This window comes from Crotalus tigris, unplaced genomic scaffold (genome assembly GCF_016545835.1).
Source record: "Crotalus tigris isolate CLP2741 ecotype Arizona unplaced genomic scaffold, ASM1654583v1 scf7180000023617.9722795, whole genome shotgun sequence".
Classification (NCBI taxonomy): domain Eukaryota; kingdom Metazoa; phylum Chordata; class Lepidosauria; order Squamata; family Viperidae; genus Crotalus; species Crotalus tigris.
In genome coordinates this window covers 8,007,801-8,028,186 of record NW_024100081.1, presented here as the reverse complement: position 1 = coordinate 8,028,186, position 20,386 = coordinate 8,007,801, and the positions used below count along the sequence as shown (strand labels likewise).

Below are 20,386 nucleotides of genomic sequence, written 5' to 3'. Positions count from 1 at the left end.
TATAGTTTCTTTTTTCTCCTTTACCTTATTGTATAACAAAATTATATTTTGTTATACAATTATATTGTATTTTACAAAATTATTGTATAATTTTGTAAAAAGGCTAATTGAATCATATTCTTAGATCCCTGCCTGGAAGAACTATTAGGAAAATGTTTGGAAGTATTCCAAAACCAATTGCTGACACTATTCTTTGTCTTTTCAGTTATGATTGCAGTAATCCGATCTTTGGACCAACAGTGCATCCTTTGGATCACACTAAAAGCCCTGGTGGATCGTCAGGAGGGGAAGGATCTCTTATTAAAAGTGGAGGATCCATTCTGGGCATTGGCACAGATATAGGAGGCAGCATTCGTATCCCAAGTGGCTTTTGTGGAATTTGTGGTTTAAAAACCACTAGCAACAGAATTAGGTTGTATACAAACTCTAATCCTTAAAATACAGAGTTTAAAATATGTGGATTATTCATCTCAGATTCCTGATCTATTGTAACTGTATATCAGAGTTGCCAAGAATGGGGAAACTAATAATTAATTCAAATAGTGAAAATTAATAAGTCAGATCATCGATTAGGCAAAATCTTGTTTCATTCAACCTTTGTTGAATTGCTTTTTACGTCTGTAACCTTATGTTCATTTCAAGTGAATTCTGTTTAACATCTGAATAGGTTGTCTTGTTTTCCCTGCTGTACCCTAATCACAATGTTGTGAACTTCCAATGTTTATCAATTATGTTTGTATTAATGGGGTGATATATAAGTCTTAAGTGCTATTGCTAGTCTAATAGGCTTGGCTGGAATCTTGGCTATTTTAGTTTGTATCGGCTAACCCTGTTCAACAAAGTGAACTGGAAATATTCTCAACATGTCATCTGTGTTAAGTGCTGGAATGAGTTCAAAGAGGAATTGATGTTGAAAATTGTGATGCTTAACAGCTTTGCTAAAACTACTCTTTTGATGTCTCTATAGCAAAAAAGGAATTACTCCGTGTATCCCTGGTCAGAGAACAGGTAAGATACTATTATTTGATTAGATAAATGGGAAGTTTGTTTCACATGAATAAATTATTCTTTGACATTCTTGTTCTGAGAAAAAACAGTTTCATCAATTTCTACCAAGTAAATTTTGAAAATGTGGCAGCTTTTCAAAAAAGTATAAACTCAGCTTAGCAACTAGGGTTTTTTTTAAATTTATTTAATTGATTTATATAATAGCTGCCCAATTTGCAAATTGTAACTTGGGGTGACTAACAAAGGATTACAAGTAGTCCTTAACTTGGGACCATAACTGAGCCCAGAATTTTGATCGTAAGTCATTCCAGTCACAAGTCAAGTCCACTATATGACAAGATTTGATTTTATGACAGTCAATAAGTGAGTCACTGTGATTGTTGTGGTTGACAATTCACTTATCAACCACCTTGCTTAGCAATGGAAATTTTGGGCTCAATTGAGAACTACTTGTATCATCAGTGTGTTGATGTTATTTAATTCTCTGGCAGTAGATGGCCTCCTCCAGAAGACTTCACAAAGTCAGGATCTATGGCTAGATCAGGGGTAGGGAACCTTGGCTCTTTGATGACTTGTGCACTTCAACTCCCAGAATTCCTAAGTTAGCATGGCTGGTTCAGGAATTCTGGGTATTGAAGTCCACAAGTCATCAAAGAGCCAAGGGTTCCCTATCCCTGGGCTAGATCTATGGAGAGATCAAGGACTCCCAATCTGCTCCAGGGATAATTAAAAGTGTGATCAATAACATCTCAGTATTGCAGACTGGTTTAATGGTTCTTCATTCATTTCAGAAGCAACTACAAATTGGAGACATATAGCTTTCGACACTCAGCAAATAAAATAGGTATAAAATAGGTCATAGAAATATAACATATATAGAATAAATAAATTAAAACTGAATGACATTTGTTTAGTATCAGGCCGTGTTGACAGCATTTTCTCTCGCCAGCCTGAGGTCTTCCTGTTGAAAGACATTGAATGTACCATAGCTTTTGAGACGGATTATTCTTCTGTAGTGGTATGTGGATTTGACCCTGGGAGACGAGAGAAAAAGCTGCATGCTAGGCAGTGGTTTAATAAACGATAACAGTCTGAACAGGTGAAGGCAGAGAAAGAGTCTTAGAAGAATCCCTTCTTAGTTTTTCAGCAGAGTAGAAATAAAGGAGGGAAAAGATACTTTCAGACATGTGGGTTTCTGTTACTGAATCGTAGTACTCTGGTTTGGTGCTTCTTGTCTCAGCTACCTCAAAAGGGCTGGCATCTGTCTGAAACTTGATTGAAAAGAGTACTGTTAAGCCCTTTTCATCCAGGGCTCTCTGGAGCTGCAAACCACCTTCTCGACAAGATTCCCCTGAAAAAAGAGAAGGTTGAAAATAGAAAAGAGTAAAAAAAAAAAGTCTTTATATTTACAGTATTCTTTAATTGTTTTCTGATATCCCCTTGTATTAAAAAAGGTGCTCTTCTTATAGTGTTAATGAAAATGGGGAAGAGAGGTCATTCATTCTGAAAAGTAGGGAATGAGTTGGTTCTTTAGGAGTTAATCACTTTTTGTGAGCTTCAGTGGTTGAAACTTTCCTCTCAGATTTTTCTGAGTCCTAAAAAAAGGCTATTCTTGAATGCTTCCTGTTTCCTTGTTTCTTTCTTCCAGTTTCTGTGGGCGTGGGACCAATGGCGCGGGATGTTGACAGCCTTGCCCTTTGCCTGAAAGCTCTCCTGTGCAAGAAAATGTTCCATCTGGATCCCACAGTGCCACCTCTTCCTTTCAATGACCAAGTAAGATCAGTGATCCTACTAACCATGCACAGATCTTGGAATCAGAAGAAGAACAGCTTCCTTGAAGAAAAACACGGACATGCTTGCCACAACCATTACCACTCCCTTAAAGATGCTGTGGCTTTGCCTGGGCTCCTGTGTTAGTTACATCACCCCAGAAAAAAAACCCACATATGAATTAAATAGCTGGCCAGAGAGTTCCCTGAGCAGCATTATGAGAAAAGGGTATAATCAAGAAAATATCTCTACCTTCCCTTTGAGAATCTATTAACAACATGGATTGTTTCTACATATAATAAGCATATCTCCACGAAATGAACATTATGCCATTTTACCTGTGACAAATAGTAGAAATACATCAACACTGAGGAATGAATGCCACTCTCCTTTTTGCATTTCACTGAGAGAAGTGGTTATTTTAAAATAAATAAGCATTAGTAACACTTGGGAAAGAAACCAAGTAATATGATACATCGTAGGCTGCATTTACAGGCTAAGTGCACAGGTAGTCCTGGACTTACAATCTGTTGCTTGGAGACCACTCAAAGTTACAACGGACCCCCAAATAGTACTTACGACTAGTGACAGCCTCTCTTCCCCTTCCGTGGTCATGTGTTTGCATTTTGGGTTCTTGGCAGCTGGCCCATATTGATGGCCCTTTTGAGTGTCCTACAGTCACAGGACTACAATTTACAATATTTTTTTTTTTGCTGGAACGCGACATTCTTTCCAGTTTCCAATAAATTGCAGAAAATGGATTCTCTTAACCACCACCATGTTTGCTTTACAACCATCACAAAAGAAAAATTGTAAAATTGGCGTAATCACGATGACCTACTTTGCGACCAGAATGATTTAAGATCATAATTGCAAGCTCAGTTATGATCGTAAGTCGAGGATTACCTGTACCTCAAAATTCAGTTCAGTCTGTCCCTTTTGTTTCTCAGCTTCAGAGAAATAATAGTGAACCAAATCATTCTCTCGGCTGTGACAACGCATTGTATGTTTGCCCACAGGGAAAAGGATATTTAAAGGACTATCTTGTTTTTTCCCTTTGAATCTGGTTTAGCGTGCTCAGACACTGACATCCTGGGAAAACATTTCACAATTTGGTCCTGTGCTTCAGAACTGTTGGCTAAAGAACTTTATTGGCTTAAGTATCCTTGTCTGTTAGCCTCTGGAGTTAAGCCAGTGGGTTGATATTTACACCAGCAGATAAAGAAGTTGAATGATTGAGAAATGGATGATTCTGTAACTAATGCTGATTTATCCAGTGTGGTGTCCTGCTTTTAAGGCATCTACTATGATTAATTGTTTTGAAAACTTCTCTTGCTCTTCTGTTGCTCTAGGTTTATACCAGCTCACGTCCCCTCAGAATAGGGTATCATGAGACTAATTCCTATAGTATGCCAAGCCCTTCCGTGAGACGGGCTGTGCTGGAAACCAAGGAGCTTCTGGAAAGAAATGGCCATGTGGTATGTATACTTAGTAGCGGAGAGGGAAGTATGTGTCCTACCAAGGGGATGTCTGTTTCAGAAGGCAACATCAGGAGGAGTAAGAGATTTTTGTTGAGGGTGCAACAGCAGAGAAGGAGAGAGCAAAACTTCACATAAGTGTTATCTGGGTTTTCCCTCCTTCCCTGCTAACTTTATTGCACAACCTGTTATCAATAAAGGTAGGAGTTTCATACAAAAAGCAACCTGGCTTATTTTGCTTTTGAGTATTTAAATGCTGTATTCACTTTGCTTCATCTCTGTAGTTTCCTTATTAATTATTATGCTAGTTTTGGTGTCCACCATTATAGAGTTTTTAAAAAATTGATCAGATTTGCTTAACGCAGGAGTGTCTTTACATATGGGATGGCCCTCAGATGGTTTCCAATTGATAATTTACACAGGACATCCATTTCTGTTGACCTTTAGTAGTGTTGTGCAAGCCTTTCTCCAAGTATAAGATTGAATCACATGAAAATGAATACATTACCATTTTGTTAATTTAGAGCAATGTTTTTGAACTTGGCAACTTTAAGATGCATAGAGTTCAACTCCCATTGTCAGCATGCTGGGGAATTTTACACATCTTAAAATAGCCAAGTTTGAAAAACATTTATTTAGAGAATTGGGGTTTTTTCTCAGTCATATTGTATATCCCCCAATTAAAAAAATCACTATTATAAATGTTCTTTCATTTCTTTTAGTTGGTCCCCTTTGAGCCACATCACATGGCCCATTTTATAAGCAACTTCAATGGTGCGTCATTCTTTAGGGATGGTGGTGCCACTTTCCTACAGTCTTTGTAAGTATTGTATTTTCTATAGTCTGAAGTATATATGTGAGGAAATAAGAGGCTTATTTTGTGAATGTGATTTCCCCTTCCCCTTCTCTTCTCTTGTGTTTCCAATTATTCTCAATAGGTAGGGAGACAGGGCTTTACATTTTTGTGATGCTGAAAGCTGCTATGAATGAAACATTTGGGACTAGTGAACTTCAGCTGTATGAATCTTTTTTCCCCTTGCTTCAAACAACAACATCCCTAACTTTGCTGGAAACTTTTATTATAGATCTAAAATACTACAGGTAGTCCTCATTTATTGACCACAATTATAACTGGCAACTCCATCATTAAGTGCCACCATTGCTAAATGGAAAATCACATTACCATGATGAGCTTATGATGTCTCTTTGCATTTGTCACATGGGAATCACTGCAATCATGTGACTTTGATTTGTAATTTTATTCCTGCTTTATCTATTAATTTGGCTTGTTGGAAGCCAGTTGTATAACAGTGAATGATGATCACAAGACTGTGTCTCTGCAGTAGTCGTAACTGCAAAGAGTGGTTGAAAAGTTTTTTTCCCCACCATTGTAACTTCAAACAGCCGCTAGACAAGGCAATTGGTAAATGATGACTGCCTGTATGTGTGTATGTGAAGGGATGTAATACCGCATAAAACAGCCTTCTGCAGTAATACACACAGGACAATATTCTACAATCTTTAAATGGAGAAAATTCAGCTTCAGATCTCCATTTAATCATAAACCTCATCTTTGAATATATAGTGCTTTTAGTCCCACTATTCCAGGTTAAAATTAAAAGCTGGGAACAAGATACAGAAATATCCTACAAGAATTCAAAGTGATGTAATCAGTGCAACACATCAATATAGGTGAGAGACTTAAATTGTGCAGTGAAATCTCAAATGGAACATTGCTGCCAGTGTAAGAGAAAAGTATATACAAATCTGAATGAATGCCAGAGAACAACAAGGAAATCACGAGAGAGAGGAATGCAGTAGGTGAAAGTCTTGGGCAACATTTTATTTATTTATTAGATACATACAGGTAATCCTCAACTTACAACCAGTCGTTTAGTGGCTATTTGAAGTTACAACGTCACTGAAAAAAGTGTCTAATGACCAGTTTTCACACTTAATGACTGTTGCAACATCCTTGTTAGTCATGTGATCAAACTTTGGAGGCTTGACAACTGGCATGTCTTTATAATTGTCGCAGTGTCCTGTGGTCACCTTTTGTGACCTGACAAACAAAGTCAGTGGGGAAGCCAGATTCACTTAACAACGATATTACTAACTGAACAACCGCAGTGATTCAGTTAATCATAGCAAGAAAGATAGTAAAACAGCGCAAAATTCATTTAACTGTCTTGCTTAGCAGTGTAAATTTTGGGCCCACTTGTGGCCGTAAGTCAAGGATTACCTGTATACCACTTCTCTTCCAAGTGTCCAAAGTGACAAATACAGTTTTCCTCTCCCGTTCTGCTGCCCAACAACAGTCCTGTGAAGTAAGTTGGGCTGACCAAGAGTGATTGGCCCCTATTTGACCCAGTGAGCTTCTGTTTCTCAAAGTGGATTAGAATCTGGGTCTTTTCCCAGGCCAGTTTGGCATCTTAACTATTACATCACCTTTACTCTCATTTTAAAAAGGACCTTCCTTAGTAAAGAAATGAGGAAGACATACTTACAGGGACAATATACTCACCTTTTAAAAAAGTACATTACATAGATCAGGTTACATCATATGGATACCCACCCCAGCTCCAACAGTGCCAAAAAAAGTCGTGATACGTCGCAACACGTTACATGACACAGCGAGTTTGACACCTGTGACATAGACGATAGATTTTTTTTAAAGCAAAACATGAATTTGAGAAGTAAAGTCATATAAGAGTTCTGCATTGGCTCTCGAAGGTGAATAATTTTTGGAGGAATATTAAGGGATATAGGCCACATGATCGAGAAGGTTTTAATGTGATTGAGCAATGTGGTGGAACTAAGGTAAAACATACGACCAACAATCTTTGCTGGCATGGCGAGTTTCTAGCTGTTTTGGAACCGTTGGTGAGACTGTTAAAAGTCTTTGGCGCTGTTTGAATTTTTTTCTGCCAGCAACAAGATCTGACTGCTGGCCTAGCGATGGATTATATTGCAAATCAGGGCTGTTTCCAAAGGAGGCAGAGGAGGAGAGGTTCCAGGGCTTATGGAGCGAAGGAACTGGATGAAGCTGTCGGCAAGCCCAGTGGAAGAGATAGGCTTTTGGAGGAGTTGGTGGCAGCAGCCGCGTGCTCCAGGAGCGAAAAGAAGCAAGGCCTCTTTAAGGAAAAGGTGGAAGAGTCAGGATCAGAAAAAGGAAAGGAGGCGAGGTTGCCATGCAGGAATGCAAGCTAATTTGAGGGCTAATCCACACGGAGCTCCATTTCGTTTGCTCCCTAGAGATTAAAATGGACAATCTGAAACTTGAGCTGGCCATGAACAAGGAGTGTATATCGGAGGTGGTGGCCCTTTGAGAGCTGTATGCAATGAAATTTCATTTTGATGTATGCTGATTGGTGTACATTCAAAGTGACAATAAAGTTGTTGTTGTTGTTATTAAACTAAAATAAATTCAAATAAAAAAAGCTTTCAGTATAACAGAACCAAGAAATCAGCCCAGGAGAGACTTAATTTATTCAAATCAGTTTTCACTACAGATGAACAACCTGTTTAAAAGCTTGAACCATTTTATGGACATTTTTAGAACGTGCCTTTTAAAAGTGGAATGACATGGAACCAGCAAGAAATAAAGAATTTCAGTATGTGACAGCTTTATGCAGTTTGTAATTGAAGTCAATTTCTTAGTTGGGGTTGGAAGAAAATTGCAATAACTTTTTGAAAAAAAAAAAAAGGATCTTGGGAGCTGCCAAAATTGATAGTGAGTTAATTTTAATGTCTATCTTGCATAGAAAAATTGAAATATAATTAATACAATCAAATGTGCAGAAGTGAAAGCATTGTTGAAGAATTGGATAGAGTTTTTTTTTTCTGTAGAAAAGGCCTGCCTTGTTATCCCTCTAAAATGATTTGGAGAGCACCCCAAACATGTTGATTGGGCATTTAATAGACATTAGATGGATCATTTTAACCCATAATATATAGTAGTTTGTTTTATTTTGGGTTAGTGTGATAGATGAACTGAGCTGCTGTAGCTTATATTTATACTAGGATCTGACAGAACACCAGGTTGTTATGGTTGAACTTCCCCAAAAGCTCTTGATAAAAGTGCCTCATTGAAAATCCTTGAAGAAATTTACAGGTAATGAGTTAAGAGGTCCTTCTATAAATCAGTAATTGGTTAAAAAAAAGTTTAGGATGAAGGTTAGATTAAATGGATAGCTTTCACAATAGAGAGAAGTAAGATTCTACATAAAGCCCACTTCTACCAAGTACACAGATTGCAATCACGTCGTGACTGCGGAGTGGTAGTGCAACATTTTATGATTGCTGGAAAAGCTGTATTGGCTGTAAAACACCCTTTTCAAAAGCCTCTGTAATTCCAGGCTGTTGTTAAATAAATGGTTTTGACTCAAGGACCACCTATATGTCTGATTTAGTAGGATTTTTCTCTTGGTTTACAGATTAATCAGAATTGCTAATTCACATGGCAAACAGACATTTCTGGATGCCAGCAGTGATAGCTGATGCCTAAAGATAGCATCCATTTTGAAAATTACCGTAGCATTTTATTTATTTACTTGGATTGTCTTGGTTGCCTTTCAGTGAAGGTGAACCCGTAGATCCAAATCTAAAGTGTACCGTGCTGCTGCTAAAATTACCTTATTGGATACGAAGATTCCTAGCCTGGATTATCAGCCCAATAGTAAGTTACATCTATCTTTATTTACCTGGAACAGGATTTCTCAACCTATGTTCAGTTATCTGTGCTTGTGTAATTGGCGAGTTCTAATGTGACAGAAAGTCCCTATAATTTCCACTCCCTCAAACATGTTTCATTCAAGGTGTTTCCTGAAGTATATAATGTTTAAGAGTCTTTACCACTTATTTTTACATCAACCCCAAATAAGGCATTTTTCATTTATTTTTCCTTAGGCTATTCGTCAGTCAATAACATTGAGCAACGTGCATGAAAGGTAAATATTTTTGGTGGGAGATTAAGACCTTCATCTCTTAATGTTGCCTTTGTAATAAAGTAAGCAGGTGGGTTTTTTGTTTCCTGATTCTATAGTTCCTGTTTGGATGGAATTAGTGATAAATATGCTTTTAACCAAGCAGAAATGATTGCACCTGAAATAAGGTTTTCCAGCAGTAGTTCAACATAAAACAAGGATCTATGTTTTGCATTTGATCCCAAAGACTACAGCATAACTATAGAGTACCAGTTTTAGAGACTTGATGTGCAGAACTAGCTAGAATGAATTGCTCCCATATATCCCAAAATTAACGCTACATTTTGTTTCTTAAAATGTGTAAAAGCTCTGTGGTGTCACAGAATAATTTAACATTATTTTGAATCTATTGTTTAGCACTTAGAACATGAAAAAACGTGCAGGAGTGCCCATTTTGTGAATATTTTGCTAACCCTGCATTTTCAGTAGTTTTCTATGTGTTCGTTTTAATTTGTTCTCTGCTATAGTGAATACTAGAAACATGTTCTTAAAATTATAAAGACTCCATAAAATACTGTTTTTAATTATGCTTTATTAAATTTCTATAAAGAATTATACATAGAAACACAGACATAATTGGAAATAAAATAGGGAGGAGCAAATTACAAGGGATAAAGGAAAAAGGGGGAGAAAGAAAATAAAAACAGAATAACTTCTGACTTTCTTCAATACAGTTACAAATATAAAATACATTAATCTTTTGATCTTAAATTCAATAATGCACAGTATTTCCATAAACAATTCTAGTTGTCAAATCCCCAAATTATTTTTAATAAGAATTTTATTAGTTTTTCTCTTACACACATATGTTAATTTTTCAACCAGCATGCTGTCTGGATTCAAAAACGCTAATACATAATCAATTCCTAATCCTTGGTTCTTTCCTCTAACCATTTGTAGGATAGCTCCCAGATTTGGTAGTATTCTGTTTCTTCTTTATCTTTCAAATTCATAGTTAATCTGTCCATTTCTGCGCATTCCGATATTTTTTTAAGTACTTCTTCCTCTGGTGGTACTGCTTCATTTTTCCAATATTGCGCGAAGACTATTCTTGCTGCTGTTATGACGTGTAAAGCCAAATATTTATTTATTTTATTTATGAGACTTATATACCACTTTAAGTGCAAGCACTCTCTAAGCGGTGTACACCGGTAAGCAATGTATATATATATATATTTACATTGCCCCCAACAATCTGGGTCCTCATTTTACCTACCCCGGAAGGATGGAAGGCTGAGTCAACCTTGAGCCGGTGAGATTTGAACTGCTGACCTGCTGAACACAGTCAGCTAAAGTGGCCTGCAGTACTGCATTCTAACTGCTGCGCCACCTCGGCTCATATATAAACTTTGTTTATTAGTCTTTTCTGGCATTATACCTAGTAAAAAAAAGTTCAGGTTTAAATTCCACATGTTCTCCCAACGTTTTTTCTAACCAAACATGTATCTTTTTCCAATAAGCCTTTGCTTTACCACATGTCCACCAAATATGATAATACGTCCCTAAATTATGTTTACATTTCAAACATCTATCTGACATATTTTTAAACATTTTTGCTAATCTTGCTGGTGGCAAGTGCCATCTATAAAACATTTCATATAAATTTTCTTCATACGAGGTTGACATTGTCAATTTATAGTTTCTCTCCCATAATTTTTGCCATTTTTCTAGTTCTATGTTATAACCAAACTTTTCCACCCACCTTGTCATTGTTCCTTTAACTTATTCACTTTCCATCTCCAAAATTAACATAAAATTATACATTTTCTTAATTTCTCATCAGAAGTTAATATCTTATCAAATACAGTTTATTCTTTATAAAACCCATACATTTTCACATCTTTTTCATATCTATTTTACATTTATAGATGGGCCCACCATGACAGGTTGAGACCCTGATTTTCCAATTCTTGTCTTGATCTTAAAGTCCCATCAGTATTTAGAATATCTCTATATGTCCAAATTTTTTCAAAGTCTACCAAGTTTGGATGTAAAAAAGCTTCCATCGTTGATAAAATCCCAAAATTAATATAGCATTTCTTTCACTCTCAAGCAAAAAGTCCAAAAGTTGTTTCCATGTAGAAACAAAGCTAGACAAAGTCTTTTCTTTAATCAAAGTAGTTAGTTTTGTCATCATCCAATTCCATTAATTTCACCATCCATAATATACTGTTAAAGCCAATAATTCCAGTCAGCAGTTAGTTTTTGATCAGATCCATGGTTCCTTTGACATTTCCTAAAATATTTCTTGTACTTTCATATATTTTTCCACATATTGTCCTTTCAAATACCATTCCTTTTGACTTTATAGACTAAATATGGGCAGAAGGAGAACATTGTGGGTTGGGGAATATTGGTTAATCCATCTTAGTTTGATTTTTTTTCAGTCATTCCCCTTCTCATACCAACTTACAGGGGAAAATAATTTGGGCTAATAGCAAAAAAAAATGTATATACAATATAGGAGGATTTATGTTTACAGAAGGGATTTTTTTAAAAAATTACATTTTCTTTCCACTGATGCTTTTTACAAATATTTCTTGATCTCCATATTAATGATCTCAGGAACAGTTAAAGTGATAACTTTACTGGAATTAATATACAAAATATTTCCCTAGTCCTGTGCCTAATCAGACTTCTGCCCAGAGGAATTAAGTCAGCATAGCTGTATAACCCCAGGTTGGGGAAGGCTATTACAGGTCATGAACATAGGCAACCAATTCCATGCATCTGTAGTTCATTTATTTTCTTTGACTTTTTAGGTCTGTAAAAGAACTCTGGAAAGACCACCTGGAAATTGAGGTAAATTTTCTTTTAGAATCTGTCCAAACTGCATAAAAATCTTGTAGGTGTAAATATTTTCTGAGGCATTAGAGAAAATAGCATGGTCTTTTTCAACTTCAGACGACAGATTTAAAGCAATCATTAAAGTATTACATACTAGGAAAACCCAGTAAGTCTTGAGATCATTCTTCTGTAGTCTGATGCCTCCCAGTTATGTTAGATTTCTCTACCTCCCTTTCTCTTTAGCCATTGGCCATTTTTGAATAGGGGTGTTGGAAACTAAAATCCAATATATTTGGAGGATGCTAAATCAGTAAAGATGGCCTTGTTGCGAATGCTGCCTTTGTGGATATTTCAAACAGCTCTGACATTTCCTGTTTGGGAAACTATTCTTTCCTTTAAATAATTGTTTTAAATTGGATATCAGATGCTTGTGAACAAAGATTTGTGGTGTCTTCAGAATATCTTTTGCAGGGGAAGAGCAGAAGCTGAAATATAGGATGAGATTATAACTTGCACATTTCTCGTGTCCTACTATACAGCGACATAGATAGACCTGTTTATTTTTCTTGTACTCGTGTTGTTGCTCAATGAAATTTTCTGTGTGACAGAAATACAGATAGTCCTCATTTTACAACCACTACTGGGACCAGAAACTCCATGACTAAGTTGCATAGTCATTAAGTGAAAGATCACATGGCTGAGCTGGACTTTCATCATCCCCACTGTGGTTGATAAGTGAATCACCACAAGTGGTTAACTGAGATATCAAATGGCCGTGACTTGTAATTTCAGTGCTGGCTTCCCCATTGATTCTGCTTGTTGGAAGCCAACTCTGAAGTGCGCAAATGACAATCGTGTGACCACAGGACACTGTGACTGTCACAAATGCCTGCCAGTTTTCCAATTGCAGAACAACTGAAGTTTGATCACGTGACTTTTGAGATTCTACAACAGCTATAAGTAAAATTTTGTACTTATAAGTTGCAATTGTGAATAGTTGCTAAACAAAGCAGTCATTAAACAATTACTACCTGCACAGTTTAGCATTCTCCAGAATGTATTGGACAAATACTTATTTGGTAACACCATGCATTTCCTAATTGGACATTAAATCAGGAAAATATTTTTTGTTCTAGAAAAAGAGCATAAAATGCTATTGTATTGCAAGTCAGGCCATGGGTTCATCTGGTAGCCTCATCTTTCTGAGGTTATCACACTGAGGTCATTCCCTGCCTTATTCAATTTAGCATTTCTTGTAAGGGAATCCACTGTTGAGTTGGTAATATTGGGGGGAGGGGATTTTCTATCCAGTGGCACAGTGCAGTATATCTTTTACTGTGGAGATGAGGAGAAAAAGACCAAATTTTGGACTCAGTATTTTCAGAAGGGAAGCCTGGGATCAGGTAGATTTTTGCTTTAAGATCCTCAATTAACAGTTCAAATCTAAGGAAGCTATTTTACATTTTAAAACAGTCTGATTTAAGGGTTGAAAGAAGGAAAATACATTTACACTTAATTCCCAGGAGATTGGATACATGGTATTCATTCATAAAGTCGTTGCTCAAAGAATAGCAACTCAAAACCTTTGCTGTGCTACCTGTCCTCTTGCCCTTACCAGATGCTGCTGTATTTCTGGATGCCAAGTTTTATTCATTGAAGAATAAAGGTAACCCTGATATGTAAATCTCTCTCTTATCGTTAGAAATACTGCAGAGAATTCACTGAAGAATGGAAACGACTGGAACTGGATGTACTGCTTTGTCCTACTATGGGTCCTGCTTTTAAGAGTGGGTCTTCTGGAAGAGTATCAGGTACTTTAAAAAAAACTTGGAAAACTGAGTTTTAAAAAGCACGTTGTTATCCTTTAGATCCCATGGTGCGTCCTATTCTTTTTTAACCAGATGTGAGTAAATCCTAGGGCTGTGATGTGCTTTGATGTTGGACAAAAAATTCATGGGGTGATGCAGGGGGACACAAATATGATGCTTGTTTGCAACTCTTTGAACCAAATGCACCTTTTCTGTGGCTGTACTGTCCCTAGGAAAACGGGTGGCTGCTACAGTGAGGGAAAAAAGTATTTGCTGATTTTGTACATTTGTCCACTGACAAAGAAATGATTAGTCTATAATTTTAATAGTAGGTTTCTTTTAGCAGTGAGAGACAAAATAACACAAAAGAAATCCAGAAAAATGCATTTCAAAAAAGTTATAAATTGATTTGCATTTTAATGAGTGAAAGAAGTATTTGACCCCTTTGTAAAACATGTCTTAGTACTTGGTGGCAAAACCTTTGTTGGCAATCACAGAGGTCAGATGTTTCTTGTAGTTGGCCACCAGGTTTGCACACATCTCAGGAGGGATTTTGTCCCATTCCTCCTTGCAGATCCTCTCCAAGCCATTAAGGTTTCAGGGCTGATGTTTGGCAGCTCGAATCTTCAACTCCCTCCACAGATTTTCTATGGGATTAAGGTCTAGAGATTGGCTAGACCACTCCAAGACCTTAATGTGCTTCTTCTTGAACCACTCCTTTGTTGCCTTGGCCTTGTGTCTTGGGTCATTCGATGAGACTTCATAAACTAGGACCCTTTCATTCTTCTGAGAATACATAACTACAATTTTTGTGACAGTGCAGACAGTATTTCTAAAATTCTTCTTAAATAGATTGTAGACTTTGGGAATCTAATTTAACAATATAGTTTCTAAGGTAGTCAGATGATCATCAGCATCCATATAGCCTCTAGAATAAAATTGTTTTGAGTGTCCTTTTAAAGAGCAGAAAGTTAGAGACAGCACATAACACTGTAAACATGAAACCTTCTGTGTCTGAACATTTTTAGTTGCTTGAGATTGGCTTCAGTTTTTTCAAATAATTTTCTCATCTGTAGAGTGGGGAAGAGATATGTGTGATCAGAGTTACGAAGTACTGTCATCCTTGTACTGTTAATCATCGCAAGTTGCTCAAGGGAGCTGGGTAACCATTTAATGTGCCCTGTGTTTTTTGTTTGTACAGAGGTCATTAGTAATTACATATTATATAACTTGTTGGACTTCCCTGCTGGGGTGGTACCAGTTACAACAGTGACGAAGGAAGACGAAGAGGAGCTAAAGAATTTCAAAGGACACTACAATGATTTGGGGGACAAACTCTTTGCAAAGGTACTTGGAATTGCCTCATGACAGTGCCTAGCAGCATTTATAGGTAATCCTCAAGGTTCGACCATAGGGGAGTCTGTCCATTATGGTCATATGTCATGATGGCCATGAAGCGAGATGGCCTCACTTAACAACTGCCTCCCCCTGTTCTCTCTGATGCGGCTGTTAAACAAAAAGGCAGGTTGTTACATAGAGCACGGTGTGCTTTAGGTATGGAGGCCTGTCTGTCAGGGCCCACTTCAAAACCTCATCCTAAGAAAGCAGAACTCGTGGAAGCAGTTTCTTCCAAAAGGAACTTTTATTAGGAGAAGCTGATAGCAGGTATAATAGGCAGGATCTGAGGGGTTTCCCACTCAGATCCATAGGTTAAAAGCAAATCCCAGCCCAATAATTCATCCAGTCAGTTTGAATGGGCCAATCCTCAGGTGTTAAGTCCATTGTGGGAAAAGAGCTGATAACACCAGTCTTTCCCAGGTTCACAGCGATGTTGTTGGATCTTCACACCTTCCTTTCCAAAACGGGAGATAAGCCAGATGGTCGGAGGAACATTCCTTTCTCACCTCAAGGTAACATCAAGGGAGAGACAGTTCAAAGAGCAAATATGCAGAAACAGCAGAAGGGATAAAAAAACAAAGAGACAGCCCGCAGTGTTTTCCCCCCTCCCCTTCAGGGGTATGGCAGAACCCAGAGCAATGAAGTAAAAAGAAATAGAAAAGAGTCCCCCTTAATACTATATGGGTTCTGACACTGCCCTGAGGCTCCCAAGGCCTTCTCCAACCCTGAAACACCCACCTTTGTGTCACCACAAGAAACTGTGCGCAAGCTGAAAATGGCAATACCTTCTGAAGGACAGCCATATGGCCTGGAATACATGGCCTGTCCTTTTTCCCCCAACATGAGGCTCAGAGAACTATAAAAGATAAGGGTGTGATGGATGACAGGCGTGTGGAGAGTAGTCCAAGGCCTGCAGGGTCCCAGTGGAGCACGATGGAGGAGAGAGAGAGAAATGGGGGGGATGCTGTAGAGTCCCTGCAGTCAGTCGTAAGAGCTAATGACTGTAGGGGTGCTGCAGCAGCCGTAAGTTCGAAAGGGGGTTATAAGTAGCTTACAGGAGGTGTGTGTGTTGTTCATTAAGTGATCGTCCTTATCTCGAGGACTATCTGTATTGCTGTAAAAAACTGCTTTCTTTATGCTGTCCTTGCAGGCAGTGAAAGAATCTGTGGGGCTCCCTGTGGCTGTCCAGTGTGTGGCTTTGCCCTGGCAAGAAGAGCTCTGTCTCCGGCTCATGAAAGAAGTGGAGAATCTAACCAGGGAAAAATCAAGGAACCAATGATATGATACCACAGGAAGCAGAATGGAACTCTTCCATAATAGCCATGGACTCTGGGGACTGATTTAGTTCATACAACTAAAGGAGGTCACTATGAATGAATGTGTTGAGAAAATGTAGGGGAATAATAATTATAGGATTAAGCTTCACACACTTTTCATTAAAATGTTCAGTGCAATTCTAACACAATAGATATAAAAATGTACCAGGTCTGAAATAATGAAGTTGAAGTTTTTGATGTGCTTTTGGAATCGGAGTGTCTGTGGATGGAGCAGATAGGAAACATTTGAGGAATTGATTTTCCCTGGCAATTATGTACATGGATGAACAGAAAAATCGGACATCTGATTGTATACTTGGGCATGATATTATTCTAATCCAAATGTATTAATAAAAATAAAGTTTCCCTAATCTTCCCTGAGCAGAGGTAAGAGTATGTTTCTCAGTTGTTTAGCAACTTAGCAATATATTAATTTTCAAGTGGTTTTAAGTTTGAAAATGAATAACTCTTGGCATCGATTAAGACAGGCTGAAGTCCACACATTCTTTTTCTTGGACCAGTTTTTTAGGTTCCTAAAGCTCGCTACAATTCAGCTAAATGTATTTGCTCAGTTTGCTGCTAATACAACATTCTTTTCTGGAATTACAACTTTTTGTGAAACAATGGCATGGCTTTACAGAACAATGACTTTTCCTCCCAGTTTTACATCTCTGCAGCAAGCCTACCATCCCTTCTTCAGTTCTATCTGATGATGTTTCTGCCCAATTTTCAGTTTTCCTCCATTCAATACACTGGAGGCCTATAAAAGCAAATTGCAATATGAATAAATAATCCCTATTTATTAGATTATATATCCTTTATTTCTCCTGAAACACAAAACAGTATATATAGCATTTCAATTGTTATAACAACTCTTTTGAGATAGATTGAGTTGAGAAGTAGCAATTGACCCAAAGTCACCCAGTGAATTTCCAAGTTGTGCAGTTGAATCCAGTCTTTGTGATCCATTTGAACATCCAAATCCACACTAAATGTATCATTTCCAATCCAAGTCATCCAAATAATATGTATACCTCCCTCATTCCCTTCCTTTCATGCAGGCCTTGACATTTTCCCCATTTAACATTTAAACAATGTTAAAATGGATGGTACTTGTACCAATAATAGGTCCCAAAAGAATTTGTAGAACTACTGGAAAAAGACACATTTTGTCACTGGTCTTTCACAACTGATAGTGTGCCATTGCTTAATACACTATGAAGTCTTTATCTGAATTTTCAACTTCTCAGGAGTGTTGGATATAATACTATATCAAAGTTATTCTAAGGGGTTGCCATAAAGAAGGGAGTCAACCTATTCTCCAAAGTATCTGAAAGCAGGATAAGAAACAATGGATGGAAATTAATCAAGAAGACAATCTAGAAGGAACTAAGCAGAAATTTTCTGACAGAACAATTAATCAGTGGAACGACTTGCCTCCAGAAGTTGCGGATACTCCAGCCCTGGAAGTTTTTAAGAAGAGATTGGACAACCATTTGTCTGAAATAGTATAGAGTTTCCTGCCTCAGCAGGGTGTTGGACTAGAAAACCTCCAAGGTCCCTTCCAACTCTGTTATTCTGTTATAAAGCAGTTATAGAAAATAAGTACGATATATAGTAATTAGCAATTTAGCACCTTATTAGAAGAACTGGACATGGCATGTAATGATTTGGTACACTCCTTTAAAGCAAACTGGTTAAGTCAGAAGCTCCAGAATTTTTATTATCTTAATGCTGAAATATAGACTTGAACAGAGAACAAGGGCAAACTAGTGACTGAGCTAAACAATCCTGAGTGGATTTTTGAACTGGTGTTCATGGCTGGCATCACCTTCTGAAATTACTTTTAAGGCCCCAAAATAGTATCTTAACAACCTGCATTTACATTATTTGCCTGACTAGAGGCAACAAAACTATATGACCTTGAATCACTGCCCAATGGTTCCTGAGGGTATAGCCAACCAATCTGCAAACATGCAGGAGAATTTTGTAGAATGTTTTAGATAACTAAAATCTAAGGTTGAATCAGCAATTGTTACCAAATGCAAACCAAGGAACCCAAGATAGGGCTGAGCTGAAAAAGAAGTAAATTCAAACAAATCTTTGTGATATCTTCACATGGCACATGGGAGAAGATTAATTTGCAATTGCGAGAACGCAAGCTGTACGAATTCTTGACACAGGCCACCCCTGTCAGTAATTCTTCTCAACACAAACAACTGTTAGGAATTTCATGTTAAGCTTTTAAGCAATGACAAAATGGAAAGTCAGATAATGGGACAATGCCTGCGCCCTAGACATTGTTAAAAATCACAAAAGACAGCTGTGCCTAGCCTATATAGCAGGGGTCTTCAAACTTGGCTCTTTTATGATTTGTGGACTTCAACTCCCAGAATTCCTCAGCCAGCATGTCTGGCTGAGGAATTCTGGGAGTTGAAGTCCACAAGTCATAAAAAGGCCAAGTTTGAAGACCCCTACTATATATAGAATTTAAAATGTACATACTGTTGCTATGTATTTAACTGTAATTTCTGATACAGACTGATGGTCCTCAACATTTGCCCATTCATCTAATGATCATTTAAAATTATAATGACAGTGAAAAAAGTGATTTACAACTGGTCTTGCACTTAACAATTGTTGCAGCATCACCACAGTAAAGTGATCAAAATTCAGGTGCTTGGAAATCAGTGTGTATTTACAACGGTCACAGTGTCCCAGGATCAACCAATTACCATTTATGAGTTTCTCGGGGGGGGAGGGGGAGGTTCTGACAAGCAAATTCAATAAGGAAAGCCATATTTGTTTAACGATCATGTGCTTTAACAACCATAGTAAAAAGGTGGTAATGTTAGACACAATTCACTTAACACCCACATGATTTAGTGACAGAAGTTCCAATCTTGTGGTTGTAAGTCAAGGACTACCTGTATAAGGACTTTCTTCTTATATAAACATTGAAATCTTACCATTTTTAGTTGATTTTGTGCTAGTCTTTGACTGTAATAAAGCTTTGATTTGATTTGTGAATGGTGATTTGACACTTTGCATTTTCAATCTATAGATACTATCTCATATATTGGATAACTTTTTTGTATGGAGTTTACAAAAGAAGCTTGTTGAAGCTATGAAGAATCTTACGAGAAAGAACAAAGAAGAAACTAAGAAAAATCAGATTCTGTGGCATTTGGATTCTTTTAAATTTGAGACTGTTAGAACTAAAAGGAAGGGATATAAAATTGGTTTATTTGATCAAGGTTAAAATATGCTATTATTTCTGGTAAGCTTTAATAGACTTTTTGTTGACACTGGAACTGAAAAGATGAAGCTTTATGGATTTGTCTATAAAGAAGGGATTGTGTATAGGATGATGAGATCATTGGTTGTAAACTAAGATGGGATGAAAAGCTACAAAAAATATTTGTACTTGTTATGAAGGTTGAAAGTCATTTGTTTATACATTTTCTTTCAATTTTTTCTTTTCTATTTTTTGTTTTTTCTTCCCTTTAGCACTTTCCATTCTTCCATTGTTTCTTTTAGTTTGTATCAGCTTTTAGTATTGTAATTAAAATCCTCAAATCATGTGTGTGTCTGTGTCTGTGTGACAAAGAGAATAAGTCTCCAGACCAAATACAATCTCAGTAAAGTTGTTTCATAAATGAAATTAGTAAAGACCATTTTGAATTAAAGGGGAAGGGGTGAAAACAGCCCCAGAAGTCTCTTCAAAGTCTTGACAACAATGATTAAAATCTAAATTGTTACACTGTAGTCCCAAATCCGTATAATATGGTGAGTAAAAAATAGTAAAGAAAGGGCTAAAAAAGCTGTTTCTTCAT

At 37.2% G+C, this 20,386-nt stretch overlaps 1 protein-coding gene across 2 annotated transcripts in view; it reads left to right on the top strand.

The window, feature by feature from the left end:
* The window catches only part of LOC120297341 (fatty-acid amide hydrolase 1-like), a 28,749-nt gene extending 11,818 nt beyond the window's left edge, over positions 1-16,931 (top strand). The window contains exons 5-15 of one of the 2 annotated variants that reach the window (XM_039319869.1): positions 206-412; positions 968-1,008; positions 2,657-2,781; positions 4,131-4,256; positions 4,979-5,076; positions 8,835-8,934; positions 9,165-9,205; positions 12,004-12,043; positions 13,731-13,839; positions 15,038-15,183; positions 16,385-16,931. In XM_039319869.1, the coding sequence (XP_039175803.1) occupies positions 206-412; positions 968-1,008; positions 2,657-2,781; positions 4,131-4,256; positions 4,979-5,076; positions 8,835-8,934; positions 9,165-9,205; positions 12,004-12,043; positions 13,731-13,839; positions 15,038-15,183; positions 16,385-16,513 (1,162 nt within the window). In that variant the 3' untranslated portion in view covers positions 16,514-16,931. The remainder of the gene's footprint in view (positions 1-205; positions 413-967; positions 1,009-2,656; positions 2,782-4,130; positions 4,257-4,978; positions 5,077-8,834; positions 8,935-9,164; positions 9,206-12,003; positions 12,044-13,730; positions 13,840-15,037; positions 15,184-16,384) is intronic. The other variant, XM_039319871.1, reaches the window with a different exon arrangement.
* The last annotated feature ends 3,455 nt before the right edge of the window (positions 16,932-20,386 follow it).